The sequence below is a fragment of the Serinus canaria genome, chromosome 9 (assembly GCF_022539315.1).
Source record: "Serinus canaria isolate serCan28SL12 chromosome 9, serCan2020, whole genome shotgun sequence".
NCBI lineage: Eukaryota > Metazoa > Chordata > Aves > Passeriformes > Fringillidae > Serinus > Serinus canaria.
In genome coordinates, this window is record NC_066323.1 from 12,252,015 (window position 1) to 12,279,806 (window position 27,792).

Below are 27,792 nucleotides of genomic sequence, written 5' to 3' on the forward strand. Positions count from 1 at the left end.
ATTTGCCAGTGTTACCTGCTAGAAACTGCTGCTGCTGTAGGTGCTCAAGTTGTTAAAGTTCTAATCCCCATTTTACCAGCCTGATCACCTGACCGCATGGTGGTTCATTCCCTAAGAAACTCAAAGATGCCCAAACTGGTGCAGTTCTGACACTTGCCTTTTGAAAGACCTGGGGCCCCCTTCCATGTACTAGGTTTTTTGGCTGCACACACAAAGCTCAATATCAAAAGAACACACTTGAGAGGACTGAAAGAATCCTCTGAAAGTAGAGCAAGGATTCCCTTCTGTCGATCTTGTACGATTTAAAAAAAAAAATCCTGCCACTAACCAAAGCACTTCTGGGCTTGTTTTCCAGTTTGGTATTCCTCAGGGTGTCTCTGTGCCGTTTATTGCTGTTCCATGTGACTTGTTGTCAGTATTGAATTTCATCTCATTGCCTATAACCCACTTGTCTAATACAGCAGCCTTGCTCTACAGCTTGTTTCTGTTGTGCATTTGCTGCCCTTCTCTTTTTGTTGGTGTTTAACTGCACATTAGGATGTAGTTGAGCTGACGTGTTCTCCAGACTGATAGCAGACATTTATGACTCATTTTGTCTCTTGTAAGCTGATCTTGGCATTTATGAATTTTCAGTCTGTTGCTCTATTAAAGTGTTTCCTTTGTATATTCTTGTCCCTTGCAACAGTCTTTTTGGAAATGATACATTTAAGCAATGATTTCTTTAAAATCAGGTTGCCTTTTGCATACTTTTCATAGGGAAAAAAAAAAAGAAAAAGTCAGGACAAAGTAGTTTAAGGTATGCCAGAACACTGGTAAAATAAAATTGCTTATTAATTTTTTTCATGTCCTTGTAATCAGCTTAAGTTTTGGGTTGTTTTGTACATTGCCAACATTTTTTAGCTGTATGGAAGTTAGTATATTATTGTTGTTATTGGAGACTAGTCTCTATGCAGCTATGTAAGTCTTCTAAACAGGACTTCAGACATTTTATGGGATGCAGATATAATACAGGAGTTTTCATTGATGATGGAATCTTCACTTTCTTTCCACTGCTTTGTGTGGTACTTCCTGGAAACTGCTGTACCGTGGGAATGTTTTGGATGAGTCTGCTGGCTTCTGGTCTTTTATTCTCTTTATCAGTGCTGCCTCACAGTGTGTGTATTTGCTTATTTAAAATTGTTTCTCTAAGACTGATGACTGCAGAAGTCAGTTGAGGAGCCTGTGCTCCATTGCTCCCAGGTAGTAATGTTTGCCTTTCATAACAAAGCAGGGAGGGGAGTTAAGATTGCTTGTGCTGTTGGGGTACAGTTCTACTTCAAAGCAAATTTATTTTACTAAGTAAATAGTACTTGTTTTCCTTAGGTAACTAACTGTATCTGAATACCCAGTGTGATGTAGCAGGTGAGAAGGGAATCTCTCTCAGCTTTCCCATTGGAGAGAGAAGGAACTCTGGATTCTCTCTGTTGTGTGTAGGGTAATAAGTTTGAAATCATGATAAGTGATTCGAGTGTTCAGAAAAGTGTTCTATAACTAGATGATATTCAGGAGCACCTGCTTTATAATGAAAACTCAAGAACCTCTGCTTAGTTCATCTGAAGGAAAGTCAGGAGATGATATGGTCACAGACTGTAAATATGTAGGGATTGATTTCAGAAACAAGAAAGCTTGTTTATTTAGTAGAAAAAGGCATCTGTATTCCAAGTAAGATAGAAAATTTTAAAGATTGGTACTAATATAATCAGCATTTTGGAAGCTTAGTGGGACATGATGTAGTTGACAAATCAGGGTAATAAATTACTATTTCCTGTGTAAAAAGTATAATGACAAATAAAGTTTCTACTTGAGACTATCAAAATACATCACTATCTCTGATCCATCATCTAATATAATAGCTTTAAACTGCTCTTTGAAAGCTGTAAACTGCTGGAAAGCAAATTATATATTTTTAAAATCCCTCTTTTTATTGCACTTCTTTGCTACTGCTTTTAATTTCCCTTTAAACTCTGTAATTTAAAAAGATGAATGCAGGGAAAATTCTGTGTACAGAATTCTGTGTGGAGGAAAGCTCTTTAGACTTTGAGCATATTGAGCCTCATTACAGAGCAGCACTTGTAGTTAGATGCTAAATCAAGGCTATGCAAAGTGACCATGGAATACTGCTGATGAAGGTGGTGATAGTACAGACCTAAAACCATATTCCCAGATAGGTGTGGAATGCCAAAGTAGATGCCTATCTCCAAGTAGCAAACTAGCTAGGGCAGTCCCTGCTTTGAGCTCAGAGTATTTCCTATTACTCATTTTACTGTATGAAAAATTAGATTCAGGTGCCAATAGAGCTTAGATTAATGTGTTAACAGGAACATATGATCAATAGGAGATGACATTTATTCAGAATTTCTTATGAAACTTGCATTTAATTTGGCTGAGTTGTCTGTTATGTTCTGTGTGACCCTTATGTTTAAACTTAGTTACTAAACAAAAATTTTGAAGAGGCACATATGATTGTCTTTTAGAAAGGAGCAAAGCTCTACTTTCTTAGACTGCACCTAAGCAGTCTGATTTCCTTATTGTATGAACTTTAAGAAATTTTCTATAATTTCAAAATAATTAACAGGTAGAGAGATAAATAGGTAATCTTAAGACAAGTCACTTTATTGTTATAATGGAAAAATATGGACTTGTGGATCATCCAAACATCTTTGAAAACAGAGACCATGTAGATCAAAATCTGCATGGGAACATGTGGTCATTAGAATGTTTTTATAATTACAGAAGTCTTTGAAAACTATGGTTCTTGCATCAAAGTCTGTTAAAGTTAATGGTGCCATGAGATAAAAGGGATATGATAGGCTATAAATAAGTATTTAAATTCCAGAAAGAGACTTTGGAGCTATCATTGATGATTGTATGAAAATGTCACCTTAGTACCATGTGATAAGGAAAAGAGTAAATGAAATGTTGGGTATTATTAAAAAAGTACTGGCAAATAACGTAGAACATGATCTGAGTGTATTTATTGTGTATAATTCTAATTTGGGGGAGGGTTCTGTTTTCCTTGTCTTAGGAAGGATATGGCATAAGTAAAAAGGAAAAGAGTAACAAAGCATCAAGAGGAACAATCTAGTTGTCTGTAAGGATACGTAACTTAAAATAAACCAGAAAAAAAAGCCTGAGGGAAATATGATAAAGACATAAAATGAAAATGAAGTTAAGAGGGTTGTCAACTAGAAATTCTGCAGTAGTTACCTAATTTTAAACCTGTCCAGTAAAATTTCATCTAAAGTTGTGAAAGGCACTGTCACAAAACACTGTGGACAAAATGCTCTTTTTGAAGGCTCAAAAAGAAAATTACTCAAAAGTGGAGTTAAATGGATTTGCAAAGAGCAGGTGGCACAAAGCTGTTACAGAGAGTGGCTCAGGAAGTCCTTGACTGTCAGGTTCTGAGGTGGTTTTCTGGGAAAATTACTGGGCATATGTCTAATTCCTACTTGCCCATCTGTCATTTTTTACTGCTGCTAAGACTCTTGACCAGTTGGGCCTTTGCTCTCAATCCAGTATAGGAACTTTTACTGGTTGTGTGGAGCTATCAGTATAATTTCTCTCTCTCTGTAGTGCACTGTGCTATTTGATGTTTTTGAATAAATTGCACTAGGGAAAAAAAAAAAAGAATGAGAATAAACATCTAGAGGATGTTTGGAAGCCTTGCAAAGAGTGCAAGTTAAATGCAGGGAATAGAATCTCAGTTTCTGGCTTTTAGGAGTCACTCAGCAATCGTGATCACCTGAGCTGGAAATCTCCAAGTCTCATAAGGAAATGCAATCTGATAGATTCATCCCCTGAGTGATGCATCAGTCATGAGATGATCAGAGTGGCAGGAATTAATCTTGAAATGTATCTGGAAAGGACTAATGGTTAAATTAATAGTCTCAGAGAACGTGATTAATGATCCAAGTAACAGGTGAATTCCCAGCTGCTGCCCCAAGGCATTTCTGAATTAGAAATATTCTTGGGGTTTTTTTGCTATACAGTTCTTTCCTATGTACAGTAGATACAGTGCTGCCCATCTTGGAACCACAGATGGTTCATCTTGTGTTCTGGTGCAGTTGGGAAATGGCAGGAGTGCTGGCAGGTTGGGTTTTGTCTGCTGTTAATTTTTATACCATACATTACTGCTGTCACTTAAATTCAAGTAATGAAGGACTTGAAAAACTTGATTGACAATTGCTAATTTGGCTTTGAGCCTCAGAAACCAGCACAAAAAGATACATTTTGTTTTTTAGTTCTTGAAATTCAAAGCAAGTAAATAGTTATATATTTATAGCATGACCACTTAATTTGATTTTGCCTGTTAGTTCACTTTCTTCTTTCATAGTTTTCAGTGCTAATTTTTCTCTTGTTTCAGCCTATTTCTTCACCTATTCATTTTTACCTTTGTTGTAGTGTTCAATTTTTATCAATTTTTGTCCTTTAACTTCAGAAACCATAATCAGATGAAGGAGAATGTACTGTAAAATACAATTTTCTACTTGCTTTTCTGCTTAGTGGGAAAGAGAAACTGCAGAAGAAAACTGCTGGCATGTCTGTCAAGCTGGTGCCCTGGTTCCAGCAGCAGCCAGAGCAGAGGGTTGGGGAAGAGTATAAACCCAGGCCAAGAGCTGTGATATTTCCTGTGAGAGCTTTCAGAGTGCTGCCTATTCCAGTAAAGGGATTCCAAGAGCTGGAGGTGACTTGTGTGTTTCATAATGCTGAATCCATGAGTTTTCATGGGAGTTGGACAGCATTCTTTTTGTGGCAAGGATTCAGCAGTCAAAGGGCACCTTCTGCTTGTTTGTAGCCTAATGAAGGAGAGGAGAGTTGGGGTTATGGGAGCTGTTCTCCATTTTGTTCAAAGTTTTTTTAAATGCAAGACAGTGTTGGAAAGAGAATTCAGTGTATTTTTAAAGGAAGTAGCCTTCCCTTGGATTGAAGAGTCAGACTTGTCTTTTCTGTTCTTTTGTTGCCTCTGTTTTATTTTAGTTCCTTACTCCATAGAGGCAGACAGGGACTAGGCCAGGTTAGAGCATCTTGGCAAGGAGCAGCTTGGACAGTGGCCTGGGAGTGCAAACTTTGGAGCATCACTTGTCAAAGTTAGCCTGAAAAACTCAGAGCTCCTCTCATGGCCTCACCAATGCTAAAACAGTGTGGCTAAGGGTTGGTGTCTTCTTGTTCTGAGGATATAGGAAAGTAAGTGCTTTTTCAGTAATTGTGGTGGGGAGGTAAATAAATGCAGGCCATAACCTCACTTCTTTTTTTCCTTTAAACTGTTGAAAGATTTAATTGATGTCTCTGAGCTTCTCAATGTTTAAGGACTTAAAACATTAGTAGAAATGTGTTGTGTAGAGATTATAAAAAAGGAAACTGCAGAATTTTCTTGCAATCATTGGGACTCTTGAAGATCTGAGTAATCCTGTTCTGGTTTTTCTGAATGGTAAATTCAGAAGTCAAACCCCTTGTCTTAATCCTTTCTACAGACTTTTTTCATAATGAAGAATTTGAAATTTCAACCCTGTTATAGATTAGGTATTTTAATTACCTTAACTAAATGGAATAGGCAGAAATGATTGTGTAAGCTAGTATCCTGTCACAATTAGTCCAAAACTTAATGGAAATGAAGTCATAACTCAAGAAATGCTTCCATTTTTTCATATATTTTATGATAGTCTGAGAAACTTAAGCTGCTACTTGTAATATTTATTGTTACCCACTTTTTTCAGGTTAGTTTAGTTGATATTCCTTTTATCCAGAGTAAATAAGTCAAGGAGATGCCATGCAAAATTGATGTTTTGGTCAGTTTGATATGAGCACAAGAGGCTGAGTTTGCCATCCCAGCTTGCAGGGTCTCCATGGTGTGAGAATGAGTGAAACCAGCTGAGGACCAGAGCTGGCAGCTGTGGGTAGCAATAAGAGGCCATCAGGGCTGGAGTGAAAGTAGCAGGGCATGTTTGTGAAAAATTCAGCATGTGTCAAGATAAAATGCTACTGCCACTGCTATGTGCAAAGCCTTTTGTAAATGAAGGAGTGGCTTTAGTATAACTCCAGTTTAAGTGTAAAGCAAGTAATTAATTTCCCTTTTTTTTATTGTTATTTATGTCCTGAAAGCAAATGGATTTCAATTAATGGGTTGTTATAGATGACTTTCCTGGTGTGGTTTTCTGTTTGCTGTTCATTAATGTGAGGTAAGTTCTGTTCTGCTCATGCTTAGTGTTCTAGGGCAAATATATCTATCTTAAAAAATATTTTTGGATAATAGATTGTTCATAGATTAATACAGTTTTCAATGAAATAATAAATACTTAAAATGGGAAACTCTGGCTCTGATTCACTGACTTCCTTCAGATCACTTCACTACTCCTTCTTTTCAGACTGTCCTTCAAGTACTTTGAGGACAGTAGGGTGCTCTAAGTGAACCTGAATGTTTCTTATCCTGATTGCACTTTAGTTAGGATGACATTGACGTGCAAAGTTTTCATGTGTTATGAATAATGGTTCCTGAAGGTTTACTCAATTAAAAAAAAATCCAATTACTTAAGTTTTGTTAACTTTTGGAGAAGAGTAGTGAGGTAGTTTGACAAATAATTGACATGTTTCTAGTATTGAGTGAGATCACTTTTCAGTATCAGAGCTAGATAGGTATAGGACTTCTTTGATATTTAAATTAACTAGAAATAAAATAATGGGCATTCTGTCTAGGTTTACTTATTTCCTGAATAATTGAAAAATCATTGCAAATTATGTATTATGAGAAACATGTAAACAGTACCCAGCCTTTAACATTGTATTTTGATTTAATATTGTTCCTAGAAGTGAACAGTTTATCACCTTAGTTTCTTAACACAGCATACCCTTTCTACTGTGAATATCAAAAACTAAAATATTGACACCTGAGAGCTGCTATTATTTTTCTATAATAAAGTCTTAGAATATGTTTTTTCTTTGTCTTGGCTCTTTCTGATACTAAAACCCTGCTTGGGCTTCTTTGTGGATGCATTAGCATGATAATGAAAGCTATTATTCTTAAGGCTGATGTTATTTAAAAGGAGCTTTCTAGGCCTTGCTTTAAGTTGCAAATTAAATGCATTAAATTCATTCTCAATAGCACTTATGAATTTAATGAGAAGCCTTGCAATTCTGCTTTGAGCTGAGGGTGTTGAGCTGCTTGGTGAATACAGATGACTGACCTGCTGCAAAGGGTTCAGTATTGGACTTTTGCTTAGTATTTGAGAAACAAAAGCCACGAGTTAGTTTTACTAAAACTAATATTGACTTTGTGTACATTTTTTATGTTATGGATCTGGAATATGACTGAGATTAAACTCAGTCCCTGAGAGATGTGACAGAACAAATTAATTTGAGCAAAGTCTTTCTGAATACCTCACATAAAAGGCAAGGCTTCAAAAATCCAGTTTTTGATCTTAACAGAGAGAGAACAGGTTGGCTGCTGAAACTTTTGTTCTGTTGAGACTGTCTGTATTTGCATGAGATTCTTAGCACCTGAAAATTTTGCTTATTGAACAACCATAAGATCCTGTGTGGTAGCATTGGTGATAGTTTTGTAGGTCCAGGTTGCCAGTTTCTGCCCTGTGGTTGTTCATTTGTCTCATACACAAAAGTCTAGTTTTGCTACAGTCTACCTCAGCAGGTAAGAGTCTGTCTGTCACTGCTGCTTTACTTTGGCTTGGGGAGCTGTGGTGCACATTGCTCCTCATTAGGCTGTTTTTGTAGATAGAGATTGTAGTGAAGAATTGAAAGAGTAAATACACACTGTGTTTGTCTTCAAATCAGTTCAGGTCATCCTCACCATCTGTGATTTTGCTGATATTCTGCTGTCTTTGTTTTCTCCCTTCAAAGCTATTTATTTATATTTTTAGTTCAGAGTTTTAAGTTCATTTGAGTTCATTGTAAAATGCTGTGGGGTTTGAGGAGGAAACTAGGTTAGAGAATCAATTTGTTGACTGAGTTAAAAAAAACCCAACAACACAAAATCAAGCAACCAGATAACCATATATCTATGTTAGATATAGTTTAGAATATCTAACATGCTAATGGTGTGTCTTTAAAATAGTCTGCTCACATAGATAAGATTTTCAAGAGCCATGGCTCACTCAGAAAAAAGCGAGAGCCAAGGTAACATCACAGGCATTCAGACTAGTCCTTTTCATCCACAAGGTCTGGGTGGGTATGTCTTTTCCTTTTGGGGATCCAAAAACCTTTGAACCTTCATATCTTCATTACAGTACTTACTTGAACTGATGTTGCATCGCCAAGGTGAACTTGCCTGTCCTCAGAATCTCATTGTTAAACCATTGTGCACTAACTTACCCCTCCTTATGTGGGCAGACCCTGACAGGCTTCAGACTCAGCTTCTTTGTTGCTGTGCTTTCTGTCCAAACTCTCTTTGGAGAGACCTGGGTTTTATCCAGGTGGAGGTCTAGGGATTTATTCCTTCCTCCTTGGGACACCACGTAATCAGTCTTTGCAATGTCATGGCAAGGTACAATGAGAGCCCCTGAAAGGGGGGGGAGTCAGTAACACAAGTCAGAAGCCCCAAGTTATCTTTGCACCAGTGCAGAATGTTAGGAAGGCTTAATCCTAACCACCCAAGGGTTGGTGCCATCCTGACTAAACTTAGTGAAATGTTCTTCTCTTAGTGGTGTTGTCTTGTTTGGCAGTTGTGCTTCCCATTCTGTGTATTCAGCATATTTTGTTCTCTAGACTGGCTTATCAACAATGACAGGACTCCTGCCTGGCCTGAATTAGGGCTTGTGTCTGTGCAGCTCTCAAAATTCAGATACATTATTCAATACCTGACTTGAAACATGATTGCTTATGTTCAGATAGTTCTACATGGTTTTAATTCTTATGAAATGTGGTAGTTTAGATTTGATTTCTTTAGAACCCCAAAGTTGGGGCTGTAGGAAAGTACTTGTTTTATGTTTCATTTTCAAATGCTCTTGAAGCTACATTTTGTTAAAAGTAGTGCAGAAATACACTCAGGAAAAATATGCATGTCTTTAAATTTATAGCTTAACAGCACAAGTCACTGACATCATGGTACTAAGGACCTGCCAAGGCCACAGGCTGGCACTGATTTAGGGAGGAGTAGAACAGAGGTGGTGCTGGAGTTTAGTGCTAATTGTGTGTTCAGTTAGATCCTCTGGGCAGCACACTTGTATAGCATGGATTGGGAATGAGGATGAGTGGCACTTGTGCTTTGTTCTTGTGGCTGTCAGACTCCATGAAACAGTCTATAAATCCCTGAAGGTATTTTGAGATGAGTATTGACTTCTGTGATTTTGAGGAAGATGGATGCAAAGTTCTAAAAAAAACACACTTCACTAGTAACATGTCCTGTGGCATTCTAGGATGTAATTCAGAGGAGAGATATAAAACTGCACTGCCAGACTTTAACCTATATATCTCTAGAAAGAATCTATGCCTTTTAAAGTGAGCTTTGTCAGTGGGTATTGGATCAAAATTGTTTCTTACCACTTTTAAATTTTTGTGCAGTTTGGAAGATATTTTATTTCCTGCTTTCAAGAAGAGATGATGAATATGGACTTGTTTTCATCAGTCAAGTCACATTAACAGAAGTTCCTGATTTTGTAGTATCTGCTCGAAGGCAGGGAGAAGGGTGAAGTACAAAATTATTTTTAGAGTGTTCTTCTGGCTATTAGAATTGCATTTTGAAGTCATGAAAGTTGGTCACCAAAGCTTTAAAAAAGACCTTTGCAGAAGACATTGCTGGTGAAATGTTAGTACTATTTTCCCTTTCTATGAGTATTGTTGTTACTCAGCTGTTGAGTGGGTGGTAGAGAATGTGGAAAGAAAATGACTCTTGAAGAAAAACTACTTAGAGAAGATTGCTGGTACTTTAACAGATTGCTGCGGAGTGTGCACTGTATATTTGATGCGGTAATTTAAAGAATAAAATATTGATGATTCAACTTTGTGTTAGCAACAAATTGTTCAGAGTTGGTATTTAATATGAAAGCACAACCTGATCCTGAACCCTCTCTGGTTATAAAAAATCACTTAGCACTTGATATTAGAGTAGGGCAGCTCATGCTAGTAATTAAAGCAGTTAGCAGAGAACACTTGCTATCTGCAGTCAAAAGATGACCTGCCAGACCCGTGCATCTTCAGTTACACAACTGCATTTTCTGGCTTTGGGTTGTGCATGTGTCCCACTGCTTTGCAATTATATCTAAGTTTTAGCTTTCATATTTTTCAGATTTTGTACTGCATTAGTGTATAACTCTGAACTTCATGTAAAGTGTTAGCAAGTTCTCTTCGGAGTTTAGTTGGACAAAACAATCTTTTTCCAGCCTGAGAACCAAAGGCACCATTGCAGCTTTGGGCCCAAAAAGTATAAACAGGGAATTGAGGAGAGCAATCTGGGAGGATGGGACTGGATAACCTAAAGCTGTAATGGGACAATAACCCCAATATGGAAATGGACCAAAACTTATAAAAATGTGAAAACTCGTGACCCTCATCCATCTTGGGTGTAGCCTTGGCCAGGCTCTGGTACTGCCCAAGGTGTATCCTTAGAAGGCCTTTTAAAAAATGCCTGCTTTATTCCTTTAACACTTTCTAGCCTCTGTCCCAGGTAGACTCTCAAGGCATCAGCAAGAGTTCTTTTACTCTACCAGTGTGACTCCAAGGCAGGCTCTGCCTTTACCTCACATGTGAATATAATTGGGCAGACTGATCTCCATGTCTCGCAAACATCTGATTATTCTATTTCAATAGCATTCGTCTTGTCTTCTCTTCCTTTTCTTGGTTTTTTTTTTCCTTTGTTATGTTCTCGTTTTGTTGACACCTGGTTGTTCTGTATAAGCATTACTGCACTTTGATTATGCTGTAGTCACTTTCTATACTGGCATTTCTACCCCTGAAATTTCAATGCAGTCTAAGCTTTTTCACTGGAGAGTCTCAAGGCACACTAAGCGTGGAGGAGGTATTTTGCCTGTACCTCTTGTTCCTTGACTGTGTTTTGGTGCTTGGACTGTTGCTTTTGGAACTACAATTGCCTTCAAGTTTTTGTTTTCTTTTAATTGTTGATACCTTATTGATATCACCTCAGGGACCAAAGGCATGATGACTACCAGAAAAAAAAATCACACCCTTAGCAGTTTTCTGCTGCATAATGTTCCTTCTTTTGCCACTGAAATCAAAAGGTCTGAAAGCACACTGCAGATATGTGAATTCCTTTCCCTCATCTTTTGCATTGTCTTCCCCTTTTCTGCTTGGAGGAGAATATAGGAAGCCAGACTGCTATTTCCAAGAATGTGGTATTCAGCATCTCTCCACCTTGCCCTCAGTTTTCTTACTTAGCACTCTTAAAAGCTGATTTATTTTTGTTTTAGTCAACACACTACTTGGTCTATGTGTTTTCAGCAAAATTGATGTCTCGGGGAATAAAATGTTCCTTCTGAATCTGGAACATCATGTATTTTGGGATTTATTATGCATGAAAGACAAAAGCCTTATACCCTAAGCCCCTCTTCTGGCTTCTTTTCTACATTTTAATGTAATAGACATTAATATTGTCTAATAGTAATTAGATAATGTCATGCTGGGTACTGATATGGAAGTAAAATGGATGGTATAAATGCATCCTGCTAAACCTCAAGCAGTCTTGAATGTCTCTGGAAAAGAAATGTTTGTGGTCTCCAAAAGCTGCCATTTAGCAGGCTGTTGCCAAAGAGGATACTGATACAGGGGCTTCAACACAAGACAACTCCATGCCACTGATCCCTGCAGGCTGAAGAGTGTGCCTCAGAGCTGCTCAGCATTAATGCATCCGTGGACATTTCTCAAAGGAGAAGAAGTTTAGATGTGCTGGTTTTGAACTTTACCCTCATGCACATCCACAACATGCTGATCTTCATCTCTGCCTTTGCCCTTCAGTATCAAACCCCACAGGCTCCTGGGCTCTCTGGAATAGAACGACCTGGGTGCACCTGCCTACATGTGTTAGGGGGACCCAGTCCTCCAGCTCTTGAATGCTTCACAGGCCAAAGACATTCCTGCTGTGTGCCTGCACGAGTCTGAGGATGTTGGTATGGCCAACACATTTCTGGTTTCCTGTCACTGGCCAGAAACATTTCTGTCTCTGCGTTGTGAATATTGCAGTAATGAAGCGTTTGGCAGCTCTTGATTACATCTCTTCTGGACAGAAGATGAGACATGGCAGCTCTTGGTGATTAGAGGAACATCTGTCAGTACCTATTTATCTCTTAATATTCATGCTGTAAATAACTGGAAATGCTTGTACTTAGGTCTGTTTGTCTCTTCCTTTATTCTGCGCGTAAAAATTCTGCTGATTCATGATTTACAAATTTACATGTGCTGTAGGAAGGTGTAATGTGAGATGGAGAATAACCATGTTTTAAAGCTGTGAACTGATGAAACCTCTCCATGTTATCTAAATACAGTACAGCTGACCTAATCAAGTTGTTTCCTATGGGCTGGTGTCCTTGATTCTCATCATACCCAGTGCCAGGAATTCAGATCCACAGCATATTCCTAGGACAGACCCACTGGGCAAGAGGCAGGTGCTGCACGCTGTGCCAATGCTGGTTGTGTGTACCTGCTGAGAACACTGTGGCCACTGATTTGAGCCCACTGCTTTCCTCTGTAAGGCTGGGAATATAGGTGTATTAGGTGTCAATTTTCATATAGATGCTGGGAAATGACCTTTGACCCTTCCCTTTTTCTAGAATTTAAAATAGGCTGGTAAAGTTACATATTCAACAATGTGATTAAATCAAGCTGTTTTCTCCTTTTTTACTTTTTGGAGGGAATGGGGGAAGGGTTAATTTTGGAGCTTTTTTTGTTTTGAACATTGGAATAAAAATGTAATATAGAGATCAGGCATCCTTAGCATTAAAAATGGAATTAATAATAAAAAACTCATTTAAGTGTTCATTTAAATATCTTAAATTAAGAAAAAAGTTGTGGTTTTGTGGTGCTGCTGCATTTCAAGGAAATACAACTCTTGAAATTATTAACACAAAGTAATTCTTGTTATTATTATGGTATTAAAAATCTATTTTCTTTGACATTTTAATGTTGAAGTCTTGTACAATGTATCTGCCCACTCACAATTAATATATTTTCCATCATAAACTACTTGCAAATGAATTAATTTTCTGCCCCAAGAAGCATTCAGAACAGCAGAAGGATTAAAAAATTTCTGTATGTAAGCCTTGGAAAAGTTTTGAGGTGGTAAAATGGAGAAAAATTAAGGGATTGTAGGAGGTTTTGGGAGAAATAACCTTTGGAGCTTCTTTATAATAGTCAGATGACTTTTGCCCTCTATACAATAATTTGTGCATTGCATTGATTATTTGTCCCCAACAAATTGACTGTTGTGTGGTGGTTCAATAGTGCTCTTTAAATAGTGTGAAACAGCACACAACATGCAGACCTAGCTAATGCAGAGCATGTAGGGCTTCTTCCTACGACCCTAATCTAGAAAACATATTTTTAACTTCCTCAGGAAGAAATATTTTCCTTTCTTTTCCCTCCATAGTTTGGCAGGTGTTTTTGGTTGGCTGTTTGGTGCTTTGGTTTTTTTTCCATTTGGGTTGTTTTTTGGGGGGTTTTTTGGTTGTGTTTTTTTTTTTTTTTTCCAAAAGGACTCTCAGTGTTGTGCCTTTGATGAGCACTCATGGTGGTGAGATGGGAACGCTCAAGCGCTCTGAGGCAGTGAGGAGCCCGAGACTGGAAATGCATGAAGCTGCTCCTCTGCAGCCAAAGCAGCTGCTGCGGCACCCGCCGCGGGCACCGGCCGCTCGGGCACCTTTCAGCTCCTGCACGCTGCCAGTGGCTGCCAAACACAGAGGGAAATTTGTAAACCTACGGGACAGTGTAAAAAAGAGCCCTACAAAAAGCACAGCAAAAGTAAAAGCTGCTAGTGGTTGGGTGTCTGATGGCTCCTGCTCGAATTGCTCTTTAGGAAAGGTAGGTGTTGCACTGCGTGTTTGGAGATGGGCATTTTGTGCCAACTGGGGGACGTCAGTTGCATTATTTTCTTTCTGAAGTTTTATCCCAGCTGTTTCTAATAACTTTCTTATGAACTTTTCTTTTTGTATTTTATTGCTAGAAATCAAAGTAGCAATTATTGAAATCAGATTGGAAGGAATAGTTGTTCTCATGTTTTCCAGTGAAGGTTGCTGCACTTTATACAATATGGGGGTTTACAGTAATTTCTTGAAAGCAGGGAAAGTTTAGTTGGCTTGATTTTTGTTCTCCAAAGTGTATCTTTTTGTTGTTTACTAAGAAGAGAATTTGCTGAATTTTACAGAATTTGCTGGCTTAGTTGGTCTCCTTGAGGATGTGTATGGTGCTCTGATTTACATACATATTAGTTGTAATAATATGTATGTAAGTCCTTCCTCACTGAAGGACTTACTGTGTGTGGGTTAAACACAAAAAGCCACTTACTTTGGAACAAGGCAGACTTAAAGGGGTGTCTCATATTTTGCATGGGTAGGGCCAAATTGGTGCTTGAGCTGTTTACTTCGATCTAAAGCCTGTGTTGTACTTTCAGGAGCCACAGGTTTATTGCACTGAGCATTTCCTGCATCCTTTGCAAAAGGCATATTAATATATTTTTCCAGACCAATTTAGACTCCCCAACCTTCCTCTTTTTTAAGCACTTGAGATATTGTGCTTTAGTCTGTAGATGTAAGAATGTTTTAATGACACTAGGATTAACTCTCAAGATACCAAACATATTTTGTGCCTGCATCTTTCAGTAATTGCAGTTTTTCACCAGCTTTCATTCTGGGAGGATTGACTTTGAGTTGAAAAAAACCTGTAGAAATACCATATGTACATTTAATATGTGTTGCTCTTCTTGGACTTTTAATGCAAATAACATTATTTGCTGTTACTCTTTAATTTGGTGGCTGCTGTTGATGTATGCTGCTTTGTATTTTAAGATATCTCAAACTTTTAAAATGTTTAATACTCGTATGTTCTGGGGTTTTTGTTCAGTTTTGAGATTTAGTGTTTTCTTTTGTCATTATGCTTCATTATTTTTAACGATCACAAGAATGTCTTGGAACATCTAAATTGCAAGAGCTTTGATCTGCTGTTCAGCTTGCAATGTTGATGATAGTTGCCAGCAGTTTGTGTTGCTGACAGTTTGTTGACAACCAGTATGTGAACATCTCAGAGACATTTGAGTCAATGTTTTGCTCAAAATGGTGTTTGAAATCTTATTCCCTTGCAGTTTAAGTGTCACGAGGTTCCCTGGTTATTATTTTAATGAAGATTCTTAAGACTAAAATTGTCCTAGTATGCAGATGTTTGGTAAACCTGTGTGAAGATCTGTGAGAGATAAATTGAAGCTGTTTTAGCACCTTCCACCCATTTGACTAAAAGGTTTTCTTTGATTTTTGCTAAGTTTAGAAACCATAAAATACTTCTGATTTTTCCTCTTTATCAAAGAGGAATATTAGCTTTGTTGAGGGCTATTCAGCCCATTTCTCTGCTTTTGCACTTGGTTGTATATTGGTGAAGGGATTCTGTTGTGAAACCAGCCCACAAAAAGCCTGAATCTGTCCATTGACCTGAGCAGGTTATTGTTGGACCCCAAAGTCTCAGTGCAGCAGGGGGAGTGTCTTGGTGTGTGATAGAACCCACCTGGGCATGCCCAGCCATTGGTGTGGTGCTGGGAACGTGCTGCCATGAGCAGTGTGCCTCATAGGGACTGTCTGCATTGTAGTTAGGCTCCAAATCCATGTGCTAGTTCGTGGTTGTTTATGCTGTTACACTTGAGTCTTGTTTGTTTGAAACTGTTTTTCTAGTTTTCCTTATTTTTGACATTTTGTTGGTGATTTTTAGCCCACAGAAGCTGTTCCTTCCTCTTCTCCCATTGTCCCTGTGATCCCTGTCCCACCAGTCCCTGCTGAGACCATCCCATCCACCATACCACAGGTTTTTATTCTGTTTTGTTTTGTTTTATTAAACTTGTTCAACTTTCATTTCTTTAATTTGTTTTGCTGCTTTGTTGAAATACGCCTTTTGCTACTCTGCGCTCAGTTTTGAGGTGAACTGTAAATAACTAGAATTTCTCCCTTTTATTCATTTTATATCAGCTTTTACTGCACTAAAATATTTATATTTTCGTATAGAAGTGACCAGTAAGCTGTGAAAACACTAAAGAAAAAATAACCAGAAGAATGGAAAGAACCAATAGGATATTTTGTGTTCACATGATAACTTTAGAGCCATTGCATCCATACTAAAGTGTTATTGCTTGATTTATTTCTAAACAAAATGTTTTCTCATCTCCTATAAATACTTCATACATGTCTTTCTTTAGCTGCCCTTGCATGGTGTTTCTCATGTTCTCCACCCATTTATTGGTATTACTGTTTTGGGGGACATTTAGAATACAAAAGAGATCTTTTTACCTCTCCATTTCTAACATATTTGAGCACTTGTCTGCCTCAAAAATAAAAATCACGGGGAACCAGCTTTCACTGGCACTGTGTATGTTGAATACAATTGGATGTTACAGAATCCTAATATTAAATAAAAATACATTCCAAAATGGAGTGAAAAGAACATGACTGAGCAATTAAACCTTGCTTTCTTCTGAGCAAAACCATTAAAACATCTGTTTTTATTAAAAGATACGGTTATAATTATTGTAACCTTGACAATAAATTATCATGATAGGTTGGGATTTTAGTACAGGACCCTAATTTTAATTTACTCTTATTTTAATAGAACCTGCACTTGAATAAGAAGCAGATAAGGAAATTTCGCTTAGTGGCACAAAATGGTTGTGAAGGATAGTGTTGTTTTGACAGAGATTTTTATTGTGACATTAATAACTAGTGCTTAATGTCTTTACTGCATGGAATGTGCCAATGCTTGTATTGAGAGAACTGCTGGGTGAGAAAGGCTTTTGATTGCATATTGACAGTCATATGTGTCATCCTTTTTGTTTCCTCTTACTTTTAATTGTCTGCTCTGTTAACATGTGTAGGTCCCACCTGATTTTAGTACTTATTAAATCACACAGGCTTAATTTCTAACACTTGATAGCAGATTGATGGTTCCTGTCTAATGATAGGAGATTATTCATCTCAGCCATTTGAAAGGCACTTCTGAGTCATCACTTCCTAGGTTTGGGAGATTTTAAAAATCATACATTCTTCAGAAGTATGTTGCTGTCATAGTAATGAAACAAAAATGCAGACTAGGAATAGGTTAATGCAATTGTCATATTTTTGCAGGTCTTACCTTTACTTTTGCATGAGTTTAATACTGGCTTCTTTTGCAGCCTATTAAGCTATCCCTAAATTTATTTCCACACACACATACACCTAGGACATTTAAAAAAAGTATGTCTTAATTTTAAAGATAATGTATTTTTATACATATTAAAACCCCCCTCAGATTCATTAAAGCAATAAGGAGATTAACTTTGTTTAGTGCCACTGAACTTAATAATTAACAGTATTTGGAATATATCTGGACACGGTTTGCTTGTTTGGCTTATGTTCCCAGAGCAGTCTAGATGCTGCCTATTTTAAAGGCAGACAGTTAATGGATAATTGGGAAATCTGTTTATTTGGAAACATTTCAGAGAAATGCCATCAGTTCCTATGGATTTTCTTTTAGTTGAAAGCACATTTTTCACAGAAAAATTCTCAGTGTATGAGACTAAAAGTATAAACTTACTCTACTGGTTCCTGGCTTGTAAAAATGCTAATATTATTTCAGCTTTCTGTGGCAATAATCTCTGACTGCTTATGCTTGTTCATCCTTAACAATTTTCTGATGGAAGCCTGTTCTGCTGTGGGGAAAATGAATGTCTGCTGTGGGTTTGCTTTTGCAAGTCAGTCTTGTAGGTCCTTTCTCTGCATTTCTGCAGGTTTCCATTTTGCAGTTTTTGAAGGGGGTGGTTCACTGCTCCTGATGGGAAGAAAGGGAAATAGAATCCACTGAAAATTGGTTTTGAGATACTGATTGGTAAAACAACCTCTGCATATCATAGCACAAGTACTGGGGCAACTGGCATCATGTCAAATGGTAGCATGACTCAGGTTTTCTTTTGAAAAACAAGGTAATAAATGTCAGAACTTTGATATTAAATATGATCTCAGACTTCCCTAACGGTGTGGGTTTATGTCAGGGAAGCAATTTGTCCAGGATAGTAACAAGTGGTTTAGAAGGTCAGTTTTGAGATTCTCAAGGTCAAGTTACCTTTTAACAGAATTTTGAGAAAGCCAGCAAGTTAAATGCTGTAAAATTATCACCAACAGTGCATTTTCTTATGCTGTGCATTTTTTTTGTTTGTTTGTTTCATTTTTAAAGGCAAATCCCCCTCCAGTGCTGGTGAATACAGATTCTTTGGAGACTTCAACATATGTAAGTCTACACTTGCTTTCAGTTCTAACTTTAAATCATGTTTTATGAATGTAGTTGGGTACACCTGTTGTTGCTGTTTAAGACCTGTTTTATCTCTCTGATGGTGCTTGATTTTGTCAGCTCTCATGATGGTTATTTAAACTCCTTAAATAGCTGTTTCATGAAAAAGAATGTTGCAGATTGCAGGTGGGAATTTTTCTGTGTGCCAGGGTATGGCAGTGCAAAACACAACTGAGATCCCAGAGGTTCAGTGTTCAGAGAACAATCTGTTTCTTCAACTGTGCAGGGAGATACTTTAATATTTAATGTGCCATTTCTGTTGCACTTCTCATAAAAACATTTCTTCATGCAGTGGCTACACTTAAGGTTTTAGTGCTATAAATGTTCATAAAAATGAGTTGGCTCTGTTTGAAATATTAAGGTAATAAGTGTAGTTATGTGGAGGCTGAGCTGTTCATTTGTCAGGCATAATTACAACATTTACATACAAAGTCCTTCATCCAGGGGAAGGCCCTGGAAATAAAGCTTAGCTTAGTGGGTGTGAGATCCCTTTAAAACTTGGAAAAGATAGACTGGGTCAGTGATTTTTATCATGTGATATATTCTTGCTCCAGTCTCTGCTTTTGTTAGATGAATAAATTCAAAGGTAATTTTTCATAAAAAAGAGAGAATATAGAACTAAGCTAAAGGAGAAGATAAAATGGTGGAGGGTTTTTTTGCTCCTGTTTATCTAGATGATATTTTAAATTGGATTAAAGACCTTTGTACATGGAAAGAAGAGACTGCCTAAATATATTAGGATTGGCTTTGTTTTGTGTAATGGCAATGAATAGGGAAATGATTAATCATCCTTGTTATTTATTTAATAAAAAAGAAAAGAAAAGAGCACTGCACTCTGATCAATCATCATGAACCTTTTGCAGGTACTGTAATGCTGGATGACTGCTTCAGTTAGCACATGTTGTCATTCCTGTAGATAATAGCTCAAGGACTAAGCTACCATCAAAACTTCTTGATCACAGTGGCTTCTTTTGTGTTGGTGTAGCAATAGATCCAGTTTCATGGATTCAGAAGGTCAGGACCTCATCCCTTTTTAATAGAGAAATATCATGTGTTAAAACCACTGTATCTTTTCCACTGAACAAACTGCTCAGGACATAATCATTTTTGAGGTACTTTGCAAAGATGATAATCTGTTATGTGTGGAATGGATATGGCTTCTATTGTCAGGGGAGATATAATTAGGGAGTGAGGGATAAAAGAGCTTGATATTAGACAGCCTGTAGAAGTCATGGCATTGCCATTGGAGCATTTAAATATGCTAAATAAACATAGGAGGAAGGAAGTAGCTTGATCTTAATTTTATTTGGGGCAAATTAAATTCCCTTTTTAAAGTCTCTACTTGGAAAGGTCAGATTTTAAAATGCTTTCTTCTATATATGTTTTTTATCTTTAGTGTGTTAAGACTACAGAAGTCTTTCCAGATATTCTATATTTTAAGGGGAGACAAGGTCCTTTGTAAAGTAATAGTATAAATGCTATTTTTTACCTTGTTAAATATTTCATCCTAAAAGGCTGGTATGAATAGGGAGTTGTCTGTAGCTGCTGTAGGTAACTATGGAGGAATGAATTTGAGTTCCAAGATATCTTGGAAAAAAACTTACTCTTGAATATTAAATATGATTGAGGATTTGTTATTTAATTGATTTTGGTTAGTTTTGATAATTTTTTGCCTCTGGTATTTGATTCTTTCCTTGTTCTGTAGGTAGGAAAGAATGTGAGTATCCTTTCCAACCAGAGGATGACAAGGCTTCTTTCTAGGATTTCAGTTTTTCATCAAGATTTATAAAGTATTCTTCTAAAGTCTTCTTCTCTTTTTCTCCCTATTTTAAATTGCTGAACTTTAGTATGTATGTGACATGATAAATAGTAGTATAAACAGTTGTTAAATATTACTTTAGAAGGGTCTTACCTATTTCTCATGAGAAGGTTATATAAAGCATCAGTCTTTGATTTTTCTCTGCTCAGTGTGGAACAACAAGAGGAAAATGCTGCTCTGTTCTTCCCTACAGTTCTTCTCTACCTCACATTCTCTTTATTTGTCCTCAGTTTCAAGTTGCTGCATAGCCTGAGGAACATCTGAGGATCTCCAGAGCATTTTTTCTTTCTGGCAGTCAGAAGCAGAGGGCCTGTGCCCTACAGTGGTTGTGTGGAACAGTCTGCTCTCTGAACAGGCACCTTTTAAACTCGTACAAAAAGATTGCCTGATTCATAAATACAGAGTGGTGTGAAAAATCACATGTCCCCTCTGAGCCCAGTGGTCACTGTGAACCAGCTGAGATTTGATGGGAGTGAACTTCCACCCAAGGAAAATGGGTTGTGTGCAGTGTAGGATTCTCTGTAAAGCTCATTTCTCTTTTTTTTAATAGGTCAATGGCACCGATGCAGATTACGAGTATGAAGAAATTACTCTCGAAAGGGTAACATGCTAAATGTCCTCTGTACTCTGTTTGAAATGGAATTTATGATGCTTTAATATGAAAAATGGCAATCCAAACTAATTCTTACTAATTTTTTATTTTAGGTAGATTATTTAACCTATTAAAAAAAAAAAAAGTACATTCAGTTGCTAAGCAGGAATTGAAAGTTTTATTACTATCCTTGACCATTGAGAGTAAAATGGGGGAATGATCTTTTCTAAGACATCCTGCATTTCATGTTGCTACCTAGACTGGTAGAGAATAACAACACAGATTCTGATTTAATCTCCTGTATTGCTGTTTTCCTCATAGGCTTTTACTTATATACTATTAAGTTTTATATGGAGATTACAAGTGACACCTTGTCACGTGCATTTCTTTGTTAGGTTTTCTCCGTTGAGATCTAGCTCAGTTCACTTGAGGTGCACTGTTAACAAAAAGACAGAAAAAGACAGAAAGGAATTGTTTTATACCTGTGCAGTTCTGGTGGTTACTGAGAGGGTGAAGAGGTCTTGCAGTTGATGGTAAGGGCAAGGAATCCTTGAAGAGAAAAATGTCAGTCTGAATCTCTGCATCTGTGGGACCTATATTAAAGGTGGGGCACAAGCTATTTAAAGGCTTTTCTCTGGGAGAAATAATGGGTCACTAATAATTTAATGAGGAGCAAATATTTGTATGAGTAATCTGAAATATCTAGCACTTTAGAGATAGATGATTTTATGTAATTTATCAAGTTCAGTGAGAAAGCTGTGGGGCTGGAACTGTCACTTACAGTTATACAATGACTTATGTTCTCCTTACATGTATGTAAGTTGTAGTTATACTTATTTTCATATAAATAAGTTATATGTGTAGCATACTGCTTAAATTGTCTTTAAATATTTTTGTTTTCAGTGAAAATGATGTCAATTTGGTTCTATAGACATCAAATACACCAGAATACCTTTTCCCCAATAAATTTTTTTCCTCCTCTATCTTTAGGGAAATTCAGGACTTGGCTTTAGCATTGCAGGTGGTACAGACAACCCACATATTGGGGATGATGCAAGTATTTTCATTACAAAAATTATAGCCGGGGGTGCAGCTGCACAGGATGGAAGATTACGGTAGGATGGATTTCTGTCTTGGGTTACTAAGTGCTCTCACTGTATTTTAAAAAGTGAATAGAAACTTTTCTGTTACTTTTAATAGTTGTATCCTCCTGCATTAAATATTAAATGGGTTTTCCTTACAGAAGTGTTTTGTAAATAATGAAGAATATTTGAGTGGATCAATAAGTGTCTCCCAAACTAATAATATCTGCAGTTTAGGAAAATTAGGTGAAATTTTTCTATTCTATGGTATAAATTTATTAGGCTCTATGTTTCATAGTCCTTAATTCAAGAAAAAGCTTAGACAGGATGGGTAACCTTATTTACAACCTTTTTTTATGCTTGGTAGTAATTCAGTGTCTTAATGTTTCAAAGATAGCCATCCACATTGTTTGTAGGACTATTTTTTTCCCCTTTGTGTTGCCAAGAACTTGGCCCATCATTTCATGTGCAAATACCTGCTGTATTATGGGTTTTAGTCCTAATGAGCTTACTTCAAGGCTTCATTTTAGCTTGTTGGCCATTGTCAGAGGTACAGCTGGCAGGACACAGTGACAGGTGGGCTTGGCATTGCACTTAGTGTAATGAGGGCTCAGTGTTACTGCAGCAAAATGTTAAATGGACTGGAAGGGCTGCACTTAAACTGCTTGTGAAAAGCAAGATTGACTTGTTCATATCATGGCTTAAAACTAGTATGTTTGCATTATGTACCTTCTAGGTTTTGGTTTCCTAAAAATAAGGAAATCCCTTAAATTCTGTTTTATAGGTGTAAACAAAAGGTAATTTTTACAAATGTCTGTTAAAAACACTGTCAAAGTGAGGCACATATAATAAGGCGCCCTCTTCAGCTATGAATTAAATATTCCTCTTAAATGTTTTCTAGTGATCCTTGTTTTATTTTTAAGCACTAATAATTAATTTCAGAGCGTTGTCTTGAATGAGTAGAACTTTGGAGATAAATCTCTGTATTTTAATGTGTTAACATGTATGTTAGTGTATTCTAGATAAAATATTAGGCTCCTGATGTGTGCCCTCTGCTGTAGCACAACAGCTGAGCATGACTCTTGCTGTCTCCAGGGTCAATGATTGTATCCTACGAGTAAATGAGGTGGATGTTCGGGATGTGACACACAGCAAAGCCGTGGAAGCACTGAAAGAGGCAGGATCGATTGTACGATTGTATGTCAAAAGGAGAAAACCAGTCACAGAAAAAATAGTGGAAATCAAACTTGTGAAAGGCCCCAAAGGTACGCTGGAAATCTCAAGTTTCTGTTTTGTAAGAAGGATAGAATTGAAACTGTTCTTGTAGAATGCCAAGTTTTCTTTTAAATGATAAAAATGTTTTTGATTGTATCTAGTAATTTTTAAGTACATTGTATTGGAGTAAAATACTTAATTGGATTACCTAGTAAGGATGTTTGAGAGATGAAAAATAATTTAGGGAAATTCATTACTGGACAATATGGCTATAAATATATAGATGCTATAGCATGGTGATGCTTATAGCTCTGCTGGGCCCATACTTCACACAACATGGAGTAAATGATCTAGCTTTTGGTTTTCAGAATTGTGTACTTGTTCCATCTTTTCTAGAGCTTTATTTTCTAGAAAATTATTATTTATTCACTTGATAAAGCATCAGAATTACTTCAGCCAGACCTTGATTATATATATTTGTGTTATATAAGGAAAGTTATTATTTATGTAAGAATTTAAATCCAATGATTGCAAAAAAAAGTTTGTTGAGTAATTCCTTTATCTTCAAGCAGGTCTTGGTTTCAGTATTGCTGGTGGTGTAGGAAACCAGCATATACCTGGGGACAACAGCATTTATGTAACCAAAATCATTGAAGGTGGGGCAGCACATAAAGATGGCAAACTTCAGATTGGAGACAAACTTTTAGCTGTAAGTAAGAGCTGCATTTTTTTAATGGTCATTCACTTTTAGGCTCAACAGGGGCATGATTCAATTTGTGGTTAAGCTGCCTGGAAATCAGTGATAAAATTAAATCTGCATCATTCAACACCATCCCATCAGGAAATCTGAAATCTATTCCTCAGCCCAATGTTCTATGCAAAACCTGTATAAATCAGCATGTTTATTTCTGATGCCTGCTATTATTTTTCTGGGGTCTGAGTGACAGAATTTTAAACAAACATACAATGGGATTGTTTCTTTTCTGGAAACAGAAGAATGGAATGGAACTCCTTGTACTGGTGGCTGGCCAGCCTTTAGCCAGCCTGTAGGGAAGCTGCTGCTTAGATTGCATTTCAGTGTTTGTAATGCTTTTGAATGGTGGTGTTATTTTTTTTTTTTAATGCTTAAAATAGTTTCAAAGCTGAATTTTTCTATGCACAAAGTAAAAAAAAAAAAAAACAAAAAAACAAAAACAACTTTGTACTTTCTGAAATTCAATCTACAAATGTTTTGTACAGATAGAAAAATGAGAGCCACAGCCATACATTGCAGAATGTAACTTTCTGTCTCTGTGTTTAAGTTGTACTGCAGTTACCAAATACTGAAAATTACTTTTCAGTCTTCAAGAGTGGTAGGAATTAAAATATGTTGAAAGATAAAAACAAAAGGCTTTTAGAAAACTTGTAGGAAACTTAGAGAATACAGATGCAGGGAATAGAGTTTTCCCCCCACAATTAACAATTGGCAAAGCCTGGTTGTTCTTACACATGAAGTCAAATGATGAAAGTGTCTTTAGCTTGGGTTCAGCAGTACAAGCTTTATTTCCTTTGTTGCCTGGAATTGTTTGCAGAAGTTTATTCCCTTTCACAATAAGGGATTTTTTTAATGGAAGTGCTAGTGTTTCACTCTAATAACTATAGCTTAAAATAGTTGCTGTTTGTAGTTGAACAGCATGTTACTTGGCATATAAATCAGTTATTCTGGGACCTTCTCAAGTTTTGACCCCTGCTTTTTGACATCATGCCAGACTACATTGTCCTGTTATAAGGTCTAGAACATAATTATGACATGACAAGTTCATGTGGGGTTTTTTCTTATTAGAAGAAACTTCTCTCTATATAATGCTTGCAGTAACACACTGTGTAAATGTGCACACTTAGTACATTTTGAGTGTCCTGTTTGTCCCATTGGCTCCCCAGAGTCCTATGTGCTTCTTTACCATGTTGTGGTCAATACAGTTTATAATAATCTTTGATACTTGTCCTTCTCATATTAACAAGGCATCTCTTATATAATTTCATGTAACCAGGTATGTCTGGGGCACGTGAATCCTAAGAAAGACTCTCAATGCCAGTGTTCCAACAGCCTACAGTGAGTGTCCAATGAAAACAGTACATTTTTCTGGGTTAAGAATGTTTGTTTTTCTCTTCAGGTCAACAGTGTTTGCTTAGAAGAAGTTACTCATGAAGAAGCAGTGACTGCCTTAAAAAATACATCTGACTTTGTTTATCTGAAGGTTGCAAAACCCACCAGCATGTTCATGAATGACAGTTATGCCCCTCCTGACATCACAAACTGTAAGTTCATCTTACAGTCTTTCTGGTTTAATTAATTTTCCCTTTAAGACACTAACATATATTTAATTTTTAGTATTTTAACTGTTGCAAGCTTAAAAAAATTATTTGAGGCAAAAATCTGATATAAGTTGATTAATGAGGAAGATTATATACTATACAGAATAACATCATGTAGCTTGTATACTGAAAAGACAGCAGAGAGCAGCAGCAGGGCTCCTGGTGTGTTTTGTGGCTGTCATGGCCCAGTCCTAAAGACTCAGTGTTACTCAATTTCTGATGAGTAAAAGGGGAGAGAACAAGTATCTCATGCTCTTGGGGTGTGAAGAGTAGAAAGCAATGCACTGTGAGGGTGTTCAGTGTCCTGTAAACTAAGAGGCTGGTGATGCTCTGATGTTTTTCCTGTTTTCCTGATTTTTCTTGAACTTGCATATACTTGAATAAACTGAACTGGGAGGAGTTCTTGCTCTGGTGCCTGCCTGTGAATGTGTTAAAAAATTCCATGTTATTTCAAATCTGACTTCAGTTTTTACATAATTATTGACAATTTGAATGGAAAACCAGTGAGTGCTGTATTAAAAAGTAGTTACAAAAATTTCTTGTTGACATGAGGGTACTACTGACAAGAGTATTTTCAAAGTCAAACATACAAATCCAGAACATTCAGGGTTGAACTGCAATGTGAAGAAATATTGGAGTTGAGTATACTTAAGAGGGTTATTACCATTTAGTGGCTGGAGAAATGGAAGACAATGATATAACTGCATATTTCCAAGTCTGAATAGACTGACTTTTCTGGATGACCACTTTTACTCATGTTGTCACATGAAATGGTTCCAGGGGAGACTTGTTTTAGGTATTGCTTTGTTTCCTGCCATTAGATATGTGCAATTGATATGCAGCACTGATCTGTTTAGGTACTACTTCTTATGAAAAAAAGGAACACTTTGGGACTGACAGATGTAATTGACAACAGTATGTAAAGAACAAACTAAAGTGCAGCACAACAGAGATTGAAGCACCTTATAAGCCCATCATTTATTGGCAATAGCTACAGTATCTTAAAATCTATTTGTAAGCTGATTGAATTACAATTTGGAGCTAATTAGGTTTTATCTCCACTGTGTTATTAGAGGTATGCTCTGGAAGTCTCCATTAGTTGATATATCTAATTTTCAGCCTCCACTGATTCTTCCCCAGTTTTCTACTCGTGTATATTATGGTTAGAGAGCAGCCATTTTCCCTTACTGTATCTAGATTGTTCAAAAACCTTTCCCATTGTTTCCTTGGAAAGTAAACTTTCTATTCTCTCTCCATGTAACTGGTCTTTTCATAGATTGCACCTGGAATTCATATTTTTTGGAAAAGAGAAATCTGATTTTTACCTGATGTTCCTGGTAATGTTGCAGTAATGCAGTTACACTGCTGTGGATGGGATGTGACAAAGATTGAAGTATCTCTTACTGCTGCACCTTGTCTCAATCATTGGAATACTTATGTTGTTAATCTTTTGAGGGATCAAAGGCAAAACCTGTAGAAAGTTTGAGGGGAGGAAGGCAGAGAAGGAGCTGATTCCTGGTAATTTGCCCAGTGCTAATAAACCAATGACAGTGGCAAAGGTGGCTGTTGGTTGTTGGACCTCTTGTCATGCAGAGATATTAACTTCTCTCAGATGGCGGATGAACTGGAGGCTCAGCTCATTGAAGGCAATTGCATCAAAACACGGAGCCATAAGAGAGTGCCTTCTTCAAGAGTACCTTCTCACCATGTCCAGTGGCTGGACAGATCAGGGAGCTTCTCTCAAGTTATGTTCCCACATAACTGCCATGAGGATGTCCTCTGCCATCTTGCCACGAGTCCTTAATTTCTCACTAAGTGTGACTTGGTGTCACATCCATTACCAGAGATAAATGGCCTGGTCACATGTGAAGGCTCCTTTTGTCTCATGGCCATCCTTCCTCCAGAGTGTCTCTCTGCTCTCCCTCTAAAGGTGTTTTGGAGATGGTGGCATTCTGTGCAGCCCATTATCCCATCCTTTGTGGGAAGTGTATTTCTATCCTTTTACTGAGAAGAGAAAAGCCATGCTCCCCTGACCTTGTCATGTACCTCAAGCTCCAGCAGCTGCTTCTGGGAACCTTTCTCTTCCAACTCAAGTATTCTGAAAAAACAGTCATGGAAGTTTTTCTCAGATTCCAGGCATCTTGTCTCTCTTTGTCTTTTAATGACCCTTGACAAGGTTTGTGGGCTGTCTGTACTTTTGAGTAGATTTCTGAGTTTTATTTCATTTA

At 37.2% G+C, this 27,792-nt stretch overlaps 1 protein-coding gene across 11 annotated transcripts in view; it reads left to right on the forward strand.

Moving 5' to 3' along the window:
* DLG1 (discs large MAGUK scaffold protein 1) overlaps window positions 1-27,792 on the forward strand; it is a 141,391-nt gene that overhangs the window by 70,875 nt on the left and 42,724 nt on the right. For 3 of the 11 annotated variants that reach the window (XM_050978163.1, XM_050978164.1, XM_050978165.1), the window contains exons 5-11: window positions 15,901-15,993; window positions 18,388-18,441; window positions 20,871-20,921; window positions 21,903-22,027; window positions 23,090-23,259; window positions 23,779-23,918; window positions 25,363-25,507. In XM_050978163.1, the coding sequence (XP_050834120.1) occupies window positions 15,901-15,993; window positions 18,388-18,441; window positions 20,871-20,921; window positions 21,903-22,027; window positions 23,090-23,259; window positions 23,779-23,918; window positions 25,363-25,507 (778 nt within the window). The remainder of the gene's footprint in view (window positions 1-15,900; window positions 15,994-18,387; window positions 18,442-20,870; window positions 20,922-21,902; window positions 22,028-23,089; window positions 23,260-23,778; window positions 23,919-25,362; window positions 25,508-27,792) is intronic. The other 8 variants (XM_030227079.2, XM_030227078.2, XM_030227080.2 and 5 more) reach the window with 3 other exon arrangements.